The sequence below is a fragment of the Phoenix dactylifera genome, chromosome 2 (assembly GCF_051530095.1).
Source record: "Phoenix dactylifera cultivar Ajwa chromosome 2, Ajwa_hap1_PhDact_Kaust_v1.1, whole genome shotgun sequence".
Lineage (NCBI taxonomy): Eukaryota > Viridiplantae > Streptophyta > Magnoliopsida > Arecales > Arecaceae > Phoenix > Phoenix dactylifera.
Window position 1 is genome coordinate 3,134,050 of NC_143191.1, and position 23,361 is coordinate 3,157,410.

Below are 23,361 nucleotides of genomic sequence, written 5' to 3' on the forward strand. Positions count from 1 at the left end.
CTCTCTCTCTCTCTCTCTCTCTCTCTCTCTCTCTCTCTCTCCATCCTCTTGGAGTGCCTTTGTACGCCATGATCACCGAGGATAGCTTCGCCCAGTATGTAACTAAGATGCTTAGATTTATATAAGTTGGCTTGAGGAGGTTTCAAGGCTTCACATGTTATACGTGCGAAGGATGTAGTTTTGCAGGTTCAGAAGGCATTGTGTAGGTTTTATGTGAGTTGGCTTCAGAGGCTTCCTACTCTGAAAAATGATGTGGAGGCTCACGGAGGTGACGATGATGACTATGGAGAGAAGAGAAGGAAGGAGGTGGCCATGTCCATGGGCGAGACCAGTTTTGATTAGATGATCCATGGATTTGATACACGACCCTTCTGCTTGGCCCCAAATCCTGTCCCATTTTCTGTGCATATATATGCATGTATTTGGTCAGATTTCTCATCAGTTCTTGGATGGGCAATGTTTGCACAGATGCTTATGGGCCAATGCATGTGAAGCTGTGATAATACGAGAGATAACATTGATGGCTATGGTTCTTGTTTCATCAATATACTCACACTTTTCATTGATGCATTCCTGTCATTTAAAAAAAAAAAAAACAACATGCTCGAGGAACTCAAAAAGTCACTCAAAAACTTGCCCTATGATTATTTTTAGTTACTCTCAAAAGTAGGGCATGTAGCATGTATTCACTATAATATAAAAATATTATCCGAACTGTTGAAGGGTTTTTAAATTATTTGTGATCTTTTCTTGGGCATATATATATGTCTGTTTATATAACTCTCTAGTAACTGGGGGTTTATGAGAACAAGTAATTATATTTAATGTCCTCTCAAAAGATAATCAAATTGGTAAAGAATTATGTTAATTAATGATTTTTGAATGACATGATTAGGATTTCATAAGCCTTCTGTTATTTTTATGGCGGCCTCCCATTGCTTCGTATAAATAAGACCTTAGGTTGCACCATCCTCTATTATTCTCCAAACAAGTCTTTATTTCCTGACGGCTTAATCAGATGACAAAGAAAAGTTACTCTCAAAGATTGGGGATGAATAAAATTAGCAACAGCAGCAACCGAAGCTTGAGACAATTTTATTGAATGCACAAATAAGCAATAAGTAGCATCTTTTTTTTTTTTGTAGAAAAATTAGTACCAGTACAGAAAAATAAAATAGACAGCATCAGCTTGAGATTTTGGCATTAAATTTTAAGTAAACAAATATTAGCCCATATTTATATGATTTTCTTCTAAATCAGGAAAGCTTTGTTTCAATATCAAGTACTCTACATTTGAAATTTCAATTGTTATATTTATTTATTTTTTTATTGACTAAGTTTTTTTATTATTACATTTAATTCTTTGTACAAATAAATTTCAAAATTAATATAATATTAACTTTAAAATAATCGTGCGGGCTGGGCCGGCGGGGACGAACCCGACGCCCCTTGCGTTTGGGCTTCCCAAGTGATCTGACCATGTATTCTTGGATCACCATTTCCTCTAGATTTCATTGTTCGAGATCGATCTCCCGGCTCTCCCCCTCCCGCTCCGATGGGGAGCCTGAACCGGAGCCGGATCCCCTTCTCCGCTGCCGGCGGCGGGTCCCACCACCACCACAACCACACCCTCCCTGTCTTCACGAGGGCCCACCAGATCGGCGCCCTCGCTCTCGTCTTCGCCACCTTCCTCCTCACCCGCGCCTTTGACCGCCTCTCGTGTGTCTTCCCTTCCCCTGCTCCCCTCTCCACCGGCCGCTCCGCCGCCTCCCTCTTCGACCGCGCCGGCGCCCTCTCCTGGCCCGACCGGGGCTACGGCTCCGGCCTCGACCTCAAGATCTACGTCTACGAGGAGCGCGAGGTCGACGGCCTCCGCGAGCTCATGCGCGGCCGCGACGGCAACATCTCCCCCCAGGCCTGCCTCAAAGGCCAATGGGGCACTCAGGTTTACTGCCATTAGCGATCTAGGGTCTTTATTTTTTTGTGCTTGCCTCGCTTGTTTGTAATCTGATAGGATTCAATTTTCTTGAGAACCAATTTTCTTGTACATATGGTCATAGAAAACGCTCAGTTTTTTTTTTTTTAACTTTATCTCTTTGGTTAAATTTATTATGTTTATGGTTTCTTGATCCCTATGCATAGCGAAATGGCGAAAATAATAGAAGGCATATTCCGGATATCCGGAAAGTAAGATTTTAGTGGACGAAGTGTGGACGGTAGGGCTAAACAAAATAAATGATATGCAGAATTATTTAATTTTTGGGGAGATATATGGAGATGTGATTGTTGAGGTGACCATTGGTAGAACTAAAAACAACACAGATGTGCTTTTTTTTGTGTGTATGGTTGTGCGCCAATTTAGATTAAGGAATTTCATCAAGGCTGCAATAAGGCTGTATGGCTCATAATATTTTGTCTAACGAGAGGGTCAAAGAGAGCAAAATTGAGCACCATAGTGATGAGATTGTGGGAATGTCGTTTTGGTAAATTTATGATATTATCTGATATCTTAAGGATAACATGATGATTAGTTAATTCAGATAGTAATAACTATATGGTCATTTATTACAGATTCAAAAGATACTCCTGCAAGGATAGGAGCTTAGATTTGTGCAGAAAGGTCAAAAATGAGGATTGCATGCAGGGATGGGATGGTGCGAGGTGGGGTTGTGGGGTGCTGTTGAGGGATGATTGGTGGAGTGGTAGGTTTAGAAAGACCTGGATTGGAGCCATATGGTAACATCTGAAAATTTTTGTGCTGGGTCATTATTGAGCTAGCTTTGATAGGAAATACAGTTGCCAATTGATCCACGCTGCTCAAGTTCAGCTCAATATTTAAATTGGTCATATAATACATAATATGCACATAGACATAATATGTAATCGACCGTTGGAATAAATCTAATATCTGATGTTTGGGGCACTTCAGGTGAGAAAGCCAAACATTATTTGGGAAACTATAATGCAAGCTTGAACTGACTTCATTTTGATTTTGAACCTAGTTTTTATTCAAGCTCAGACCAAGCTTCAATAGATCATTAATCGAGCTTGTTTCAAGATTGATACAAACTTGACCGAATTTGGCTCAAGGCAATCAAGCTGATTGGAATAGGCTTATATGTTCAGCTTGGTTTGAAATTAGGCTTGATAAAATAGTAAACAAGCTGAGCTTGGTCTCAAAAGTCAAGCTTGATTGTACTGAAAACTCAATCAACCTTGGGCTTATTACATCCCCAATAGGATCAAGTATTGGTGGACATTTTGGACTCAGTTTATGAATCCTTCTTGACCTGATCAGCCATAAATGAGGTATGGCTTCATTTTTGTAGCTTATGCATTTGGAGTGCGTGAAGTTCTTGTAATTTCATTAAAAAAAAATGGTTTGCATCAGGTAGGAAGGACTTCTTATTGTATGATGTGGTAATGCTGCCATGTAGTAGCAGGGTTATCATATTTTCATAGAGTTTCTCCGATATGTCTTACAGAAATGAGATTACCTTTTCTATCAATGAAGTTTTCATTTGTTTTTTTCCAAAATTTGGATTGACTGAAACTAGCCAGTGGGAGACCGAAAGTTACAAGCTGGTTCCGGCAAGGTAGTTCCGAACCTCAAGATGGCCAAATGAGACACCAAAGCTTGGCAAGAACATAAGCTGACAATCAATGATGTTTAATTGCAACAATATGCACTTACATAAGCTTACAGATATGCTGCATTTTCTTGATATCTGCTTATACTGATGTTCCATTCTGTTAGTTAATACCTGCATTTTGAAATTTGTGGAGCACATAGAAATGTTGACATGTTAACCTGTTTCTTCTTAAACTCATCTTGTCAACATACAGTGTGAAACAAGTAGGTTTACTGTTAAAGCAGTTTCATGCTGACCATCTAGCAGGTCCAGTCAAGTGGATCAAGCGTTTAATTGTTGACACAAGAAGCTGATCCAATCTGTACCTGACTTGATGTTTTCCACCTTTAGGAATTTAAGGGCCAAACCCAAATGTATAACAATTTTCATGTTTCATTATTGCGATTATTAAGCTTCTGAGGTTTGTCTTATCTAGGAGGTAAGAGCATTCATTCATTTTTTTTATATTTATTTTTATGTATTTCCTCTCTTTAGGTCAAAATCCACCAGTTACTTCTCAAGTCAAGATTCCGGACATTGAAGAAGGACGAGGCAGATTTATTCTTCGTTCCAGCTTATGTTAAATGTGTTCGGATGATGGGTGGTTTGAATGATACAGAGATAAATCAGACCTATGTGAAGGTAAACTTTGGTTGTGAAATTGGTGGTATTTTCTATATTCTGACCTCATATGCCGAAAATCATATGGCATGCTGATTAATGTGGCTCAGCAGGCTGCATGTTGTGATTGTGTGCCACTTTTTGTTCTTTAGATGTTGAGCACATGTTATATTGTCATTTATGTTTCAATTTCTTTGTTGCTGGCAAGAAAGTGGGATTCCTCAAAAGCTCATGAAACATGCCCTTTTGTAGTCATAGAAAGTTTGAACAAATCATGGGAGTAATCCCTCTATCTCTGACTTTTTTTGTAACATGCTTTGCTTTCAAAGTTTTCTGAAGGATGCTCATAATATTGCTCGACATTCAGGTTCTGAGCCAAATGCCATATTTCCGGTATTCAGGTGGTCGTGATCACATCTTTGTCTTCCCTAGGTATCATATTTCCAATTCTGCTGTGAAATACCCTTAATGCTTTCCGTACCAGGCATCCTTAGATTTGTTGATCGGATCATTTCTTATGATTTGTTCCTCTTGTTTGGGCTATTGCTTTAGTTGCTTGATACTCCCTTCCTGTGTGCTTACACTTCGTTTTTTTGACAAAAAATGCAGTGGTGCTGGTGCTCACTTATTTCGCTCCTGGGCAAAATATTTGAATCGATCCATCATCCTCACTCCAGAGGTATCATGTGCAATATGTGGTTATCCATGAGTGAAAAAAGAAAGAAGTTGAAATGACTTTTATCGGCTCATTCTTTTTTTTTTTTTCTTTTGAGCAAACTGGTCTTTAATTATTTTCTTTCCTTCTACTTGTAATCAGACTCAGAATACTGCAATTACTACTGCTGATTATTTTAATATTATCTTAACCAAAATACACAAGGCTTTCTACATATGGTTGGATTTGTGGATCAAAATATATTCATCTAAGTTCGAAACTGTTTTATGGTAGACTTTGTGTTCACCATCCAACAAATCCATGCGTAATTCCTGCTTAAGGTAATTTCTAGTAAATGAAAATAGAATGATTGTCTGTATAGGGTAATCTAGTTGATTATTTTAGCTCAACGAATTGTAGTATATTACTTATCCTAACCTAATCTATTAGGACTAGGTTTACCTGGTCTTGTTATGCAGTTGATATCATTTGTGGTAGGTGGTTGATGATGGAGGTTTAGATTATGATTTAGATTATTTTTAGATGACACATTATCAAATTACGCTTAAGACTGCATTTGGATGCAAAATAGCTAGCCACCCCTTGAATAATTTTAACCATTCGTATTCACGCCTTAACCGGCTAACCAGCTAATAACTTTATTTGCTATCTGGTTGGTGCTTCCATGGTTAGTGGAATATAGTTGGGAAAAAGTGAAAGAATAGAGAGGGGGGAGAGAGAGAGCTTTGGGTGTTTAAAGTTATTTCACCCTCTATCCTGAAATAACTTTAATCTGGTTAAGTACCATTTTCACCTGTTGACTGAATAAATTTATTCACCACTTTTGTAAGTTTATTAAATAGCTCCTCTTTTAGTGAATAAGGTTAGCATTCCATAAGAAACCCAGAAATAGTGGGGTTGGTTAGGAAAGTGTTGATATTGCAATTTAAGTAACTTCATCAGGAAAAAAAAAGCAGCATTGTTGTTTCCAAAATCAATCAAGAGCAGCTTAGTGATTAGTGTCATTCACATGATTATTTCAAGAAAGATGTCTTTAGAAGTATCACAAAAGGTGTGACATACTAGAAGCTGTTATAGTTTCCACAACAGGGAGACCAAGTAATATTGCAATTTTTCATGCTTTGATTCTTACTTAACTCTTTAAGGACTGATTTATATATTCCTAGTCCAGATGTACATGAATCATAGCTATATGCAGACATCTATATTATTCATACTTTAAATTACTATACTATATGAACAATGTTAAGTTTTCTGTTATCTTAAGCCCTATATTTCTACTTGGCCACCATCCATCCTGTTCTGATACTTACTTCCAGGGAACGCATCAAGCAATACCAAACCTCCACTTGTTACCTGATGTAACACTTCTGTATGCATAATTCTTGACTCTGTCCTCATCCACATGTGTGCATGTTCATGTGCATCCATGAAGCATGGTCAAGGATCAGACTTATGTATGCAACATAATACAGATAGGTTGATACAACTCTGTGGAAAAAAAGAGAAATGATATGGCTGGGTATCACGTGTGCGAGCACACACATATATGTATGTATATCTATGTATTTGTCTGTGTCCATATGCCATGCAGTAGCATCATCATTGAAAACTCCAGCCATTCATTATTCATTATTGAAAGGCCAACATTTATCAGAAAAGAAAAAAGAAAGGAAAAAGAAATGACTTCTCATCTGTGGAGTTATCTAAAAGTATCCCAAGCATATCTAAGAAGTATTAGGAGCCCTTTTTTTTCTAATTTAAGAAAAGGATACTTAAAATAAGTACCTGAAACATTTCCTAGCTGTATCCAACAAGTATAGATACACAAACATGGTATGCAATTTGAAGTGTCCATGCTTCCTAAAAGTGCATGTGCTCTCACATACTACATCAATAACTAGGATTTGTCCTAACTTTGGGTAGTGATTTTTTTTTTTGGTAACTATATTGACTTTTGTTGATGCACATAATTTTAGGGTTTTTTGTGTAATTCCATTTCGAACATAGAAAACAGTATTATTTACTTAGATGATCTGAAATTTTAGTTTGACTGTTGATTTGTTTTGTATTCCCATATAACAGTGCTGATGTTTTATTGTTAATTGAAGATGCTTACAAGTAACTATTTATTGATCGGTGCTGGGTTTTGTATAGGGGGACCGCACAGATAAGCGAGCTACAAGTGCTTTTAATACATGGAAAGATATCATCATCCCCGGGAATGTTGATGATGGGATGACTACAGTTCATGGATCCACTATTGTCCAACCATTACCCCTATCCAAGAGGAAATATCTGGCGAATTTTCTAGGGCGTGCCCAGGGAAAGGTTGGACGTCTTCAATTGGTGGAGCTAGCTAAGCAATATCCTGATAAGGTTAGCCTTTTATTACCACAAAGTCAATTTATTTTGGCATAAAATTTACTTTTACGGGAGCTTTCTCTTGTGAAATCATCGTTAGTTATGGTTATTTGTGACAATGGAAAAAATTAAAAAGAAAAAACTGGAAAACATAATCAAGGTAACAGTAATGTGATGCTGGCCCAAAATACTTCTGGCTGATTCAAGGAATCTTTAAGACTTGTGAATATCATAAATTTTCATGATTATAATTAATGAATTATAAAAGATGTTTGTACTTTGCATGAAACAGGCTTCATTTTCATGAATAAATGGATTAAAATAAGCTATACTGGTACTCTTTGGAAGCGGATATTAAAAAAATCTTTATCTAGAATCCTTAAGCCAAAAGCAAATATTAGAGATTTATGGACCTATTTTGGGAATGTATGTCTATAGCAGTGGAAAATTAACTAGATCAGGTTAAATGGCCTCTATGTTGCTGAATATAATTACAATTACTCAGTGCACATCCTAAAAACAGTTGGTTGCAATGGCAATGTCATGAGTTGATATTCCATTTTGAAGCTAGTCTTTACGTGTCGGCTTTCAAATGAGCAATTATTGATTCAAAGTAATCCCACAAGTATACATATGGAAAAACATTTAGAAAGTTATGCTATGGTGGTATGGTGGTACTAGTTATTTAATATGATACTAAGCTTGCCTTTTCTGGCTTCCACCAAGCAAACCTCACTTTCTTCAATAATTAATTCTAATATGTACAGAAGTTATACATCCCATTGATTGTCAATATGGTTCTGGAATTTTGGAGGTCAGTAGCGTTTTTTTTTATAAAGAAACTCCAATGTCCGACCTCATAACATGATATTTGCAACTGGCTTCATGGTGAAGTTATTGCCCTTATTCTACCAACAAAATTTTACATCTTGTCTGAAGATTGGCAGACAACATGTAGTCAACGTATTTGAGATAAGATACTAAAATGGTAAAACTTTTGCAGAAGTTTTATACTTGACCTGCATGCCTTGTTTCATCTATTTGCATCTGGATTAGTGGATCAGAGTATGATACAACATAGTTTGAGGAAATCAGCTCTCAACCAAAGCCAACATTTTGGATTGGTGCTGCACTATTTGTCCAAGCAATTTGGAAAGTGGGCTAATAAGAACCCTGTAAGAACATTGGGAAAAGGTCACATAACTTATTTGTTAAATTGCTTAGCTCATTCTATTAAATTTTATTGGACTTGGAAGGGGCTTTGACCAAGGTTTTAAATCCCGTGGGATGGGGCCATCCTGGTTTTTATATAGAACGGGGCATGCAGCCGTCTCGCCCCGTCCCAACATTTAGGATAGGGGATGCCCAGGATGCGCTAATTGGGATGCTAGGACGATGCAGGATGATCCTGTCTCGACACTTGGGATGCTACCCTGTCCAACATCGAGACATCCCTCCGGGATTGGAAACCATGGGTTTGACAAGAGGAAAGATGACAAAATTTATAAAGAATTATGTTCATCTTTGAGGCACCAATTATAAGCCAAAGAACCAAATAAATAAGGCTAATAAGCTGTCAACTTTTAACAAAGCGTGTGTATCAAGAAGTAAATTTCTATATGTTATCACAATGAAGAAGACTGTCTCACTGTTATTCGAAGCTACTATCCCTTAGTCAAATTCTAGGCTATTTTGGGTCACTTGTTAGGTTCCTTCCTTTAAATGCTGTAATGTATCCCTTAATCAAATTCTAGGCTATCTTGGGTACTTGTTAGGTTTTTTCCTTCAAATGCTGTATTGTTGTGATGTTAACTAACCAAAAGAAGGGATGTCTTTGAGCTTGAAATCAGAAAAAAAAAGGGAAAAGGTTCTGGTTTTATTGATCAATGCATTCTAAGCTTCATACTTCCATATGAAGATGTTTTTGAGTCTTACTTTATTGGCAGTTATCAAAGGTTGAATTTTGCAAAGAGAACTAATTGATGTTGATTTCTAAAGGGTGATAAAGAAGTGAACATGCTAAACTCTTTTGGTACCATGGTATACTGTACCGGTCTGAACTGGACGGTATGGGGCATATCGTACCGTACCGATTCTGAACTGGTACTTGGTATGGGTGGCGTGCCGACACTTGGTACGCTGAAAATACCGCACCAACATTGTGCTAGTGTGGCACCGGTACGGAGTCCAGTACTGAGATAGCGAACCTTGTCAGACACCAATACTATCAAGTTGAAGCTTTTATAGGAATAGGTAGACTGTTGATATTTAAAGGAGCTTTTTGGGAAAAAGGGGAACTTACATGGTTTTTTGGCCTGAAGAGTAAGATATCCAACTTCTTTAGTACATATAAAGTTCTCTAAATATGTTTTGCAAGTTTAGTGGATTAAATGAAGGATTAAAGAAGGTACTTTTATATAAGACATATATGGCACTTTGAGATTCTTTATCATGAATCGAGGATCTTTCAACTTTAAAATCCTACACATATAAAACCATAACCATGAATCCTATCACCAAACATTTGGGGTCGGATTATGATTCTTTATCAGCAATCATATCTATTTAGAGCTACCTTTGGTGTTATTGTGAGTTTTCCAAATCTTGCCTCGCGACTTTCAATAGATGAATTCATCATTGTCTTGGTATATGCCAATTTCCATGTCTCAACTAAACAAGAGAAACCAATATAGCTTGCATTATATTGCAAGCTTTTGGGAGTGGTTTGTCATGACGGTTGCTCATAAAATATGTAAATTTTGTTCATGAAATGGCGTTAGACTCTCTCTCTCTCTCTCTTCTAGCATGTTTATAGAACCCTCTGCACAATTTTTGCATGGCTGCTTTGTTTCGATTATCTTTCATGTTATTACTTAATACCTCCATACAGCAAGCACATTGACTTCATGAACAGTTGGAATCTCCAGAGTTGAAGCTCACTGGGCCTGACAAATTGGGAAGGACTGAATATTTCAATCATTTGAGGAATGCTAAGTTCTGCCTAGCTCCACGTGGCGAGTCATCATGGACACTTCGGTTCTATGAAGCTTATTTTGTGGTCTCTCTCTCTCTCTCTCTCTCTCTCTCTCTCTCTCTCTCTCTCTCTCTCTCTCTCTCATACATAGACATGCACAAAATGCCCGGAATTTTTGCATCTTTGAGCACACCAATTGCTACACAATATTTGTTGGTACTGTATATCTGTATAAGACATTACTTCTTATCTAGTTGGTTTTCTGCATTAGATCTACGAGACTACAACATTTGCATACATACATCATACAGATGTGTTATTTTAGAAAACACAAATTTTTGCATGATTATAAAACTTTAAGAGAATAAATCCTGTACAGAACTAACTCTTCCCATGGCTTATGCTGTCCACCTTTTGTTACATGTGCAACCGCAACCCCCACCCAGAAGAGTTCTCATAAATCATGTAAGAAGAGTGCTCTTACAAGCACATTCTCCTTCTCATAATATGCATGTGTTGAAGGCGAACTGTGAAAGTATTTCTGGCTTGAATTTATTGGGGAAGACTGGGTGGTACTTCTTAACACCCTGATCTGAGTATAAATATTTTAGTATGTCATATGTGTGCTCGGAGCATAGGTTAAGCATCTGCGAAACCTTACTAATGCAGGAAAAACTTGAAACAGGAATGTGTCCCAGTTATCCTATCAGATCAAGTAGAACTACCTTTTCAGAACGTGATTGACTACACTCAGATATCCATCAAATGGCCATCTACTCTGATAGGCACTCAACTCCTGGAGTACCTAGAAAGCATACCGAGTGAGTTTGCTCACCTGTTTCTTTTAGTTTCTAACTTGCTGCAGGCATTTTTGCGGTTTGTAATACTAGAGCTTTTACCTTGTCAGATGAAGAGATAGAGGGTATGTTAGCTCACGGCAGGCAGGTCAGATGCCTTTGGGTTTATGCCCCAGAAACGGAGCCATGCTCTGCCATGGTAGGGATCATGTGGGAACTACAGAGAAAGGTGAGGCGATTTCACCAGTCTGCAGAAACATTTTGGCTCCACAACAGGACGATTGTTAACAGAGACTTGGTTGAATTCCAAAAATGGAGAATGCCTGTACCTTTGCCTTGATGAGATCTCAAAGTTGTTGATGACATCTCGGAGTTGAGACTGATTCTGTTGGATGCGAAAAGTCTATTTCTTTTCTTCATGTTATTTCGTTTGTGCTTGGAAACCTGTACATAAACATACAGATTTTTTGAAGTTGGAGATGTACAATAATTGGAAATTGATATACGGGCTTCTTTTGTATGGGACTAGGGCTCCAAAAAAGCATATTATTACGAAATGGAGTTCAAACATAAAAAATGGAGAATCTGATGTAGGTTTTGTCTGGCTTCTGAATCAGTTATATTGCAAGTTCAACTTCTTATGGCTGGATGACTGGACCTGCGGACCACATATTGTTAGTTAACTGATTTCACCTCGAGTTAGGCATTTGAGTCATGAATTACTATATGTTGACTCTCTCGAGTTCCCATCTTTTGTTACTTTATGCGAGTTTCTATTATATGAATAGTTTATTTATTAGTTTAATTAGAATGCAGGTTAGCCTTCGCTAACACCTGCTGAAGTATGTACGGACAGTTTATTCCTTAGTATAATTCAAAAATGAAAATTTTTACCATAAATCTATCAGATATCTATTCTAGATAATTGGGTTATAAAACAATATAGCTTCTGCAGCTTGGTGATGGAGTGCTGGAAACTGAAGCTCCACAGTTTGATCTTGCATGGAGGCAAATTTAAATACTTATTAAAATTTTAATTTACAATAATTTTCATACTCATTTAAATAATTTTGCTTTAGCACCCCATACATATGTTTTTTTGCTTATTTTTTTCAAAACAAATTGTGTTTACATTTAGATAATTCATGCACATTTATTTTTTTAAAAAAACATATTGTTGTGAAACAAATTTCATACTCACATTTATCTTTTTAAAACAAAAATTTACATACATAACAATAATTTTGTTTTATTGCCGCAAATGTGCATGCTCATGTATGCAAATTTTAGTTTTTGTTCTAATTTTATAAACAAACCTTCTATATAAATAATTTTGCTTTATCACCAAGAATCCAAATCTCCGTTTTCCTCTTCAATGACATTTATAAAATTTTGAGGGCCGAGATAGAAAAAATAAGCAAGTTGTTAATATTTGTACTTGTATTGACTTAAACTAAAGTCACTGATTTTTTTATTCTTTTTCTCACACTTTCATATATGTGCATAAGTATGTGCACACATACATACATACATACATACATAGATACTTACATACATACATACATACATACGTGCGCGTGTGTATATATATATATGTTGGAGATTTTTTCTAGTAATATCATGTGATATAATTTTTTTTGTAGTTCGATCATGCATAGTTAAAATATTAATTTGCAATCATTTTCATACTTATTTAAATAATTTTGCTTTAGTATGCCATACATATTTTTTTTACTTAATTTTTCAAAACTAACTTTGTTTACACTTTGATAATTCATGCATATGTAGATTTTTTTTAAATATTGTTTTGAAATAAATTTCATACTCACACTTATCTTTTTAAAACAAAATTTATATACATGTTGATAATTTTGCTTTATTACCACAAATGTTCATTCTCATGCATGCAAATTTTAGTTTTTTGTTCTCATTTTATAAACAAATATTCTATATAAATAATTTTGCTTTATCACCATGAACCTATGTACTCCTTTTTCCTCCTCAATGAGATTTATAAAATTTCAAGGATGGAGATAGAAAAAAATGAGTCAAGTTATTAATATTTGTATCTGCGTTGACTCGTAACTAAAGTCACTAATTTTGTAACATCTAGTATTGATGCCTTTTCTCCCATTTTCACGAATGTGCACAAGTATGTTTATATATATAAATCACCTTTCTAATATCTAGAGATGGCCTAGTTTATTTATGAGTCGACTATAATTATGGAGACCAATAAAAATAAACGAGAAAGCCTTTAAATGCAGGTTTTTATTTTTTATTTTTTTTGTGAACAATAAGGAAGCCATTTAGCTCAAATATAGTCTTGAATATGTTAAACTAGTGAAATTAATTATATAAACAAAAACGGATTTGATAATGGAGAAGTAGAAGCAAAAAAAAAAAAGACAAACATTACTAACAAATATTTTTAGGATTCAAATTTCAAACTTAGTGTAGAATAATAGATGACACATTTTTTAAGTAAACTAATATTTAAACTAACATATGAAATTGGTTGTATTATTCTTCATAACTTATTTGGAATGAGGTCTCAACGACAATTTTTTACTAAAGGTATTTTTTCTCAACAAAGAGTTTTCAACTAAATTATTTTTTTTTGAGCAAAAAACTTTTTATTCAAGTAACCCAAGAACTTTATCCTTAATTATTAATTTTGCATGAAAAAATAAATTTATTTATTTTATCAAAGATACACATCCAGAAATATCTCACCTATATAAAAAAAAATAGAAATAGAAAAGGTTTGACATTTCAGGCCAACGAAATAAAGGATCAAAGAAAAAAAAAAGAATATGAAAATATTTATTTCTATACTTATTTTGGTGGGAGACGAATGTTCATTGGAGGCATGTTTGGGTCGTGGATAAAGCCACGTGTCGGTCAGCTAGAAAAAATCTCGACCTAAGCTGTCCCAGAGGAGGGTTCGAACGTTAAGCCGACCAGCCTGATCTCACCGTCGATTGCTACTAGATTAGCTTAATCTAAACCGTTCCTCTACCTTGTCTCCAACTATAAATACTTGGGACCGCTCGCCTCTTGAGCGGGATGTGGCGTTCGGTTTTTCCCCGCGGTTCTCTCGGTGCGTTCTTCTTCTCCTTCTCTGTCATATCTTGTTTCGGAGGATTTTTGGGTTCTTAAATATTTTGGGGGATCTTGCGGATCTTTAGCCGTTATTTTTGGGATTTTTCACTTGTATTTGGATTTTTCTTCGGCTACTTGGTCTTTGATTTCTTGAACTGGAGATTCTTAAAAACTATTATTGTTGAATTGGGTTTTCTTGAAGACGATTTATAAGATTCTTTGGTGGATGATTTGATTTAGGTCTTCCGCCAACAATTTGATTTATGATTTCCAGAATTTGGAATGATTTGTTCTTATTCGAGGACCTTTAAGTTACTGATTTGGGATTTCTTGGAAGGAATAGGTCTTCGGTCAACAATTTGATTTAGGGTTTTCAGTTTTGAGAATGATCGATTTATAGGGTTCTTGGTTGATAATTTGATTAGGACCATTGGCGAACAATTTGTTTTAGGGTTTCCAGATTTGGGTTTGATTTGTTCTTATTTGAGGATTTGTGGTGTTCAATTTACTGATTTGGGATTTGTTGAAAGGAATAGATCTTCGGTCAACAATTCGATTTACAGTTTGCAGTATTGAGAATGATCGATTTATAGAATTCTTTGGTTGATAATTTGATTAGGTCTTTGGTCAACAATTTGATTCAGGGTTTCCAGAGTTGGGAATGATTTGTTCTTACTTGAGGATCTGTGACCTTTAGTTTACAGACTTGGGATTTCTTGAAAAGAAATAAGTCTTCGGTCAAAAATTTGATTTATAGGATTCTTTGGTTGATTATATGATTGAGGTCTTTGGTTAACAATTTGATTTAGGGTTTCCAGAATTAAGAACGCTTGGTTCTTGTTTGAGGATCTGTGACCTTTAATTTACTGATTTGGGATTTCTTGAAAGGGATTTAGAGTGTCCCTTGGCTGCTAGTTTGATCTAGGTTTCAGAATTTTGATTTAATTTGTTCCAGTCATATGGTGGAACTAGGGATGCTTTTGATAGATGTTCTAGGGTTCTTATAAGCTGGATCATATGTTCTTATTTGGTGTCTGCTGCCTTTATTCTGGGATTTGGGGCTCTATGAGCAGGGGTTTTGAGGGATCCTCTTTTAGTGGTTTAGATTTTCAAGAATTTGTCATGATCTGCTTTTTCTTTTTTGATGATCTGCATCCTTAAATAGGTTTTTCTATAAGAATTTGGAATATTCCGTAATTGATTAATTTTCAGGTTGATTTAGAATATCTTGTTTTTGGTTGAAGCACTGTCTGTTACATATTGGTAACTTCTTGGTGTTATTATATTGTTTTGGTAGACTGATGAGTCATGGTTTTGTGGTGCATCAGAGAATTATTGTTGCCACAGTGTAGATGTTTGTGATTTTTGCATATACGATTCTGTTTTTTTTTTCAGTGTATGATTTGTACTGATGTTCTGATGTTTAGAGTATTTTAGGTAGAATAAGGGCTCCGATATTGGTTGGTTTTCTAGGTCTGGGACCATTATGAATTCTTGTTGGTTGTCATATCTAAATCTTCATTAGCAGGTGTTGATAATCTGTTGATTGTTTTCTCAAAGTATTTTTTTTTATCATCTTGTTTAGATAGTTGATGTTCCATTAGCAATCTGCTTTTATAATGATTATTTGGTTGTTACTGCAGTATGTTGGTTTGAGGAGGGTTACTTCTTTGTTCAAGGGGCTATACCTCAATTTTTATGGAATTGGAAATTTGGCAAATGAAGCTGCTTTTATATAGTCGTAGGAAATACATCATAATTGGCTCCAGGTATTGTTGTAGGGAGTTCGATTGGTTAGATCTTCCTTTTACGCCTTTAGTTGCTTGACTTTATAGTTCATCTGTTCGGTGGTATTTTTTGCAGTTTTGTTCTTTTTTAGCGATTTGTTTATGTTGACATGCTCCTCATTTCTTGATTGTGTCTTAAGATATCCGTTCTTGTAATTTAGGGATCTTGGAAAACAATTTCTTGTGCATTTTGGAAGAGTTTTTCGGCATTCATTTTGTTTAGTTTTTCAATATCTTAGAGATTGGGACACAAGTATGTCAAAGAAAACAGGTTCCAATTTAGTCTGATGACTAGTTGGTCTTTGTGCTGTGGATTTATGAGGTTTGGAATTGTCAAATTTTAAGTTATTAGGGAAGAGCTCTTTTTTTATATCCTAAATTATATTAATTTAACTTTTTATGAATGCCTTTTTTATAGCTTTTTTTTTTTGAATTATCAGGGCCACATCTATATGGAGTTTCTAATCGGGACTTGGGATGTCCTTAGTTTGGATATGCCTTTATTTGCTGTTGTATGGCATGAAAATGATTGATGTATAAAGAGACACTTTCTCTTTGTTTTCTTCTCCCTCCCCAACCCCCTATCTCTCTCTCTCTCTCTTTTAGTTTTTTATATTGTATTTGCTATACTTGGTTTCACAAAGGTTAACATAAAAAAGGTTCTAAATTTTATAATGTCCTTTTGATTTCATGATAGTTCTAGAGATTCCTGCTCTGATTATTCTTTTGGGCTATATTTCTTGATGATTTTTTTTATTTGTTTCATAAATATCTTGAATTGATTATTGACTAAGGTAGCATCATATTCCAGAACAAAGATATGGCTGGAGTTAAGATATGGTTGTACAAGGGGAAATATGACCTTTCATGGATTATGTGAAGTGACTTTTTTCCCATATTGTTTTTTCAGCCTTGCAAAACTCTGTGCTGGTGGGGGTCTTTTTCTTCTTCCTAGGGATTTAGGGGAGTGTTGCATACTCACTGTTTTGCCAATCTTTATTCTAGTTGAATCCTTATCATAGGCAGTCTGTCAATGATCTTGTAGGAATTGGAGTATCTTGGACGGTTCATTTGTCAATATGTTTTGTTTATTCATTTATAATTCACATGTTCCCAAGCATTGTTTTAGGCTTTATTGCTTGGTGATTCTTTTGTTTATCTGTATCATGGTTTCATCTTTGACTAATGTGGCATCATATACTAAAATACAATTTGGAAGAGTTGCAGTTGAGAGAAGGTTTTACAGAGGGTGTTTATAATCTTTTATATGGATTGTCTCTATTAATTTTTTTCCCCCTAGTGGTTGTTGCAGCACTGCAGGAATCTCTAATTCATGGGTATCTGGAAGTATGTTTAACTTGATGATTTTCTAAGTATCACTGTTACTAGTTGTGTGCTTTTTAAGGTTTGGCATGTTAAGTTCTAGGCTTGGTTAGCAGCTCATTTCTCCTACAGTATGGTCTGTTTATTTCCTATATTATTGAATTCCTCATCATGGACTTATTTGCAGGGACCTGCACACACCCCTAGGTTTTTAACAATTAATACTTTTTTGTGAGGTTCCTGACATTGAATTCTGTTTCAATTACCAACTCAACCACTTGGCATATGAATGTTCAATAAATATATGTGTGGTTCACGTGCTCTTTTTTGTTCCTTAATGCTTGTCTTGTTATATAATCCTTATTTTTTCTAAAATTATTAACTAAATGATGATATTAATCAGCATCTTTGTTGCTTTATTTTTAGCATTGGAATGATGTTTGCTGCTCAGGATCTCCCCCTCCCCACTTCCTTTAAGAATAATACACTGATGTGGTACCATGAGCCAAAGAAATGATATATAGGTGCTAGAGTCTAATATTTCATCTTCAGTTCTGGGTTTTCTTATCTTCGATACTGAGGTACATAAAGTAGTGCATTTTTGGGAGTCCCACTAGCAGGCCAAAATATTTTCTTGCTTCTATTGCAGTTTCACAGGTGGCTTTGCTGAAGAGGATTCTATTTTTTTAAATGTCTGGTATCGTGTATATTGCAGTTATTTTGATCCGGTGTTTATTGTCTAATGATGCAGTAAATTATGTTTTAGTTTGCATGTTGGGTCAAAGTTGGAGGGTATTTCAGAAATTCTGGATTTGGTTGATTGTAATGAGTTTCATTCTGTTATGTCATGGACAACTGCTCTTCTTCTGTTTCTTTAACCAAGACCATTATCCAGTCACACTCCTTGGTGGTACAGCTATGTGGATGGGGTATGCTTGAGATATAGCTTTCATGAATGAGGTATTTCATCATGCAGTGAAGTCATGCATATTATATATTATTGCCCAAGCTGCTTATTTGTTTCTTCTTTGGAGCAACAGAGGTGACACCATGAGGACTTGAGATAACGCCCTCAATTCAAGGGTTCTCCTATCTTTGATACTGATGTGGATTAAGTAAGCTGTTTCCAAGTCCAATCAGCAAGCCTAAACTACAGTCTCTGCTTTTGTTGCAGTTCTAAGGAGGTTTTGCCAACAAATATTCTTTCTTTATAGGCGACCCTCGGTATCGTGTATGTTGCACTTACTGTCTTTCTAGTCTCTATTGTCTGATATGTTTTATTTATGATTGCTAAGTGGAATTGTGCTCTTAGTTTGCATGCTTGGCTACAGATGGTGGGAATTCTCAAGAACTCTGGGTTTGGTTGATTGCAATGAGCTTCATTTCCTTTCCTTGTATGTGAGGTTCTCTTTTCCTTCTGTTTCTTTCATCAGTATGCTGATCCAGTCCTCAGTTTTCCTTAGTGATAATGCTACTGTGATAGGGTTGGCTTTGATGAGTGAGGTTTTTCATCTTGTAGTGAAGGTATGAAATGATATAGCTACAGTGGATGGATTGGCTTCATATATGGTTTTCAGGAGCGACATTTTTCATTATGTAGTGAAGATATGAGATGATATATTTCCCAGGTTGCTTACTCAGGACAAATAGTGATCACTGTTTCTTCAGTTCCAGTCCTGCAAGAGCTTGTAGTGGTGGGGACATTTTTTGTAGCGGGCAGTTCACAAGAACTTGGACCTTGTCAAATTTTCATGGATCTCATTTATGGTCATCCGCTTTTTAGGTTCTTGAAGAATTGCTTTTGGCATTCAAGTTGGTTTATGACCTGCCATTGTATAGTGCAATATGCGTGAGAGTTTTGACATGCTTTTAATTTTTCTTTTGGTTGGTCAGTGTGCTTTTTTTGTGGGGCACAGTGGCAAGGTTGTGACATTGAATGAATGTTTGGTCCAGGAGCATTGTGTGATTGTGATAGGTAAACTCTATTTTGGGGTAACATTGAATGTTTATTTTGTACATAAGATGGGCTTTTTCACTATATGGTGTTTGATATGTGATTTGGATGTAATCAGTTAAGTTAGGCATGTTCATTGACTGGCAGTATGCTTTCTTCTAGGTTATGATTCATTTCTTTGTCATTAAAGTTGTACTTTTTTGCAACACATCTTATCAATTTATGGTAGTCGAGCTTTCTGTCTCATGTCTCACCGGCAAGCTTGATTAGTTTATGACTTTCCAGAGTGGTACAGCATGCTAGTGTAACAACATAGAACTACAATTAAGACAGTGGGTTAGCTTGATTTGTCCCCATCCTTTTTGTGGATCACGTAAAATTCATCTCTACTTTAGTAGCCGTTCTGCATATTTTGCTGAAGGGATTTTTTTTGTTGGAATGTAGTTTTTGTCCATCATTTTATGTTGTTTGCTGACCTATATTGTCATGATGACTTGATGGTTCTTGTCTCTGATATTTCGAGAAGTAAATTGGAGTCCAAGGAATCATCTATTGCCAAGGTTCATCATTAGTTTTATCATTCTCATGGGTAGTCTCTTTGGTTTAGTTACTAACTGGTTCTCATGCATGATACCTTTGGGTTTGACTGCTAGATGGTACTCTGATTTATCTGAATGGTATTGACTAGTATCTTGATTAAACCACTAATTGTATACTACAAAGTCACTGATTTTGTGCGTATTAGTTAAAGGGACTCCACCTTTTTATCTAGGGCATCCTCCCTCATTATCTTCTCAACATCCAGGCTCCTTTTGTCTGAAAGGAGTTCCATATTTTTATGAACAGGACTTGACCTTGATGGAGAGTTTGGAAATGTATCCTTTGTATCGGAATGCAGCCAAAAGGATGGGGACTAATACAGGAGACAGAAAGGAAAGGGTGCGGACAAGGCTTCACAGGAAAGTAATTCATAGCTGGTCAAGATGGAATGGAAAAGAGAACAGTGACTTCTTGGATTGCTTTTTTCTTGCCTATTGAAGACCATGCAATATTGGAGTAATTGACTGTGCTTAAAGTGTCTTTAGGTATTCTCTGTCTCATTTCTATATGCTTTCACTTCTTCGTTATCTTACCAGTGGACTACAGAAAGAGTTATCTTGGCAAGCTAGATGAGAACAGAAAGAGTTATCTTGGCAAGCTAAATGTCAGTTTCCAGAGATTTGGACATCGGTAAAGTCTTTTCTGGCAGTGTGCTTTCAGAGTATATTATACGAGAACAATGGTTGCCTTGTCCAAGTATCTTGGGAGCCACAAACATGGACTTCTTGTATTGCTTTTGTTGCCTATTGGAGTTTTTGACTGTATTTGAAGTATCTTTAGGTTATTTTCTCTCCAATTTATTTGAGCTTTCACTTCTTAGTTATCTTGGCAATGTGGATGCTAGTTTCCGGGGATCTGGACACTGGTATAGTCTTTTCTGGCTGTGTGCTTTCAGAGACTATATTGTACCAGAACAATGACTCTCTTGCAACTGTCATGGAAGTTGATGGATAGAAGTGTTTAGTAAGTGGCACTTTCTATTAACTTGTTGGGCATCTGGATCCATCTTCTTCCATTTTCCTTTCTTTTCCTTCTTGGCTAATGTCATCAAAAAAAAAGACAAAGGGTATTTCTTATCTCTGTTGATGCGGATCAATCAAAATACATTTCTCAGTTTCTATGGCAGGCAGAATTTATTATCCTTGTTTTGGTCGAATTTCACAGAGGTTTTGCTGTAGCAGGCTCTTTTCATTGGAGGAAGCTTTTGCTATTGGGCGTTGCTATTATTTGTCGTGTCAATGATTTGGTGGTCTAAATGATTTTGGTGATTTATGCCGTTTTTCAATCAGTGAACAGATCTGGGTCCTTATGCACACCTTGGGCTGTAATCAAAAGAACACTGTTAGAAATTTCATTTTTCTGGAAATTCTAGATTTGGATATTTGCAAAGAGCTTCATTGTCTTCCCCTATAGTCAAGGTTTTCCTTTCTTTAAATATTCGAAGTCAAAATTATTTGAAGTTATCAGCCACCGAGATTTCATAATCAATTTCATTATTTTCATCATGTATTATGGTTAATATGTCCATGTTTTATTGCTAAGTGATCCTCTTCTCCCTGGCTCAATCAGCAAATTTCTGCAGCGACAATATTGACTGAAGCAGTTATGTGAACGGGTTGGCTCTAGACATAATTCTCATGAAGGGGGTTTTACCTTAAAGATTCTTGTACGTATTTTGTTAAATGACATTTATTTTTTAGTCTTCTTACCAAAAGTTATTATTGTTTCTTGTTTCTTTGCAGCCTCTTGAGAGCTTGTAATGGTGAAGGCAATATTTGTTTATGGGGTTCTTCCAATTTGACTTTTGTAGAATCTACAAATTCCTTTTCCTTAGCCATCTGAATAGTTATATTGGTTGTTGATTTGGATAGATTATGAAGAACTCCGGACTTGGTTAAATTTCGACAGATTTCTTCCATAACTGACGCTGATTTTTGCATTTCAATCGGTTCAGAAAATACCTGATCAATGACTGTTATAGGGGTTATGAGTTCCTTTTTGTTAATTAGCCATCTGAATGGGTATCTTGGCTGTTAATTTGGGTAGATTGTAAACTTGGAATTCGTAACTGAGGTGATCTTGTTCTGATTTTCCCCCCAATCAAAGTTTGTTCTCAGAATATCCCTTTCGTTCCTGCTATTGAATATAATGCTGTTTGTGCAAGAATTCTGGCACACAGTGTTAGCTTTTTGTGATAGGTAGGAGCCAGGATGTTACTACAAAAATGTTTGTTTGGTGTTTTTCATTCTGAGGTTGGTTATTTTGGTCCCTCCTTATTTATTTTTCTTGTATTCTTCTATCAATGTTCTCTTTGTTATCATTTCATTATTCTGTTATTTTATTATTTTTACCTGCACACATAAACAGTAGCTGCCTTGCCATGACATTGAAGGCTGTGAACTGTTAAAATATTAGATTTTTAGGTTCCGAGTTTCATCTGTTGTTTGATCTTTTCTTGGTAGCTTGCTTCTGAAAAAATTACATATTTGCATCCAAATAATTTCTCCTCAGTTATGGTCAGTATCCTGTTCACAGAGGCTGGAGTTCGATGCTTTTCATAGTGGCCCTGTCAAGATAGACCATGATATCCTCCATTATTGTGGTGGTGTCTGGTCATCTTGAAGCCACCTGACTATTACTCAGTTTCCACTCGTTCTCGTGGCTTTCTATTCTTTGTCACATTATTGCAAAACCTTTGATCATGAACTTTTCGAACTAAGAGTTGTGTGAGAAGTTTGCACTCTCTTGATCCCCTGGGGCTGGCTGCACTCTAGTTCCCTTTGCTTTGCCAGAAATCACTCTGTCGGATCGATAGATCAAATTCATTCAACAAAGTGGAAAGACAACGAAAGCTGTGGATTGACCATTTTGCTAGGCGAAAAGTCTCCTTCGAAGGAAAGTTCGATGTATGGAAGAAGAGGTCTCGTCAACTTGAAGCCGCTAAAGCACTCCGAACGGCCTTTGATCACCTTCCCTATTGCAAAGAAATATTTTTGAAGGTCATTTACTACCAGTGTATTCCATCATTCTTGTGTAATCTCGTCAATACCATTTTGATTTCTGTGCTAATTGATACCGTTAATTTATTCCATCAATATCTAAATTCAGTCACCAACTTAACTCATTGCCCAAATAGCGGGATTTTTTGTGCTTTTCTTTATACCTGATTGGTTACTTATCACTTGATTTGGTATCTTAGACTGTAGAAGTGGATATTTGTGGTTTAGTGGTTCATGTCCAATGCTTAGGAATTTTTCAAGAAATCTTTTTTCGGAATTGGGACTATCTTATTTAGATTGCTTTTCCTTGTCAGTTGTTTTGGTTCGTGCCATGGTATCTTGTGGGACCATGCAGGAAGTACAGGAGGCTTTTGTTATTCATATTGTAGTAATTGTTTGCTAAAGGCTCTCAGTTATTAGGGCTTCTTAGGATGCAAACCTGCAGGATTCTTGGAAGATTCTGGATTTGGTTAGCTGCACATACTGTTATTTTCTTCCTATGGTGGTGATGTTCTTTTCTTTCTTCTGA

The 23,361-nt window shown here is 36.1% G+C and overlaps 1 protein-coding gene across 1 annotated transcript; it reads left to right on the top strand.

Annotated features, from left to right (window-relative positions):
• Window positions 1-1,494: 1,494 nt before the first annotated feature.
• On the top strand, window positions 1,495-11,680 carry LOC103713745 (Exostosin family protein). The gene is made up of 8 exons (XM_039133687.3): window positions 1,495-1,945; window positions 4,128-4,274; window positions 4,621-4,685; window positions 4,863-4,932; window positions 7,087-7,308; window positions 10,208-10,351; window positions 10,953-11,088; window positions 11,175-11,680. The coding sequence occupies exons 1-8, from the start codon at window positions 1,556-1,558 to the stop codon at window positions 11,402-11,404; spliced, it is 1,404 nt and encodes a 467-aa protein (XP_038989615.3). The 5' UTR covers window positions 1,495-1,555; the 3' UTR covers window positions 11,405-11,680.
• Window positions 11,681-23,361: the final 11,681 nt, after the last annotated feature.

What these genes read in the sequence shown, in the direction of transcription:
- LOC103713745 (XM_039133687.3), top strand. Translation starts at nt 1,556, where the DNA reads ATGGGGAGCCTGAACCGGAGCCGGATCCCCTTCTCCGCTGCCGGCGGC. An exon ending in CTAAGCAATATCCTGATAAG is followed by an intron (nt 7,309 to 10,207) that starts GTTAGCCTTTTA and finishes CTTCATGAACAG; the next exon opens with TTGGAATCTCCAGAGTTGAA. An exon ending in GTACCTAGAAAGCATACCGA is followed by an intron (nt 11,089 to 11,174) that starts GTGAGTTTGCTC and finishes TTACCTTGTCAG; the next exon opens with ATGAAGAGATAGAGGGTATG.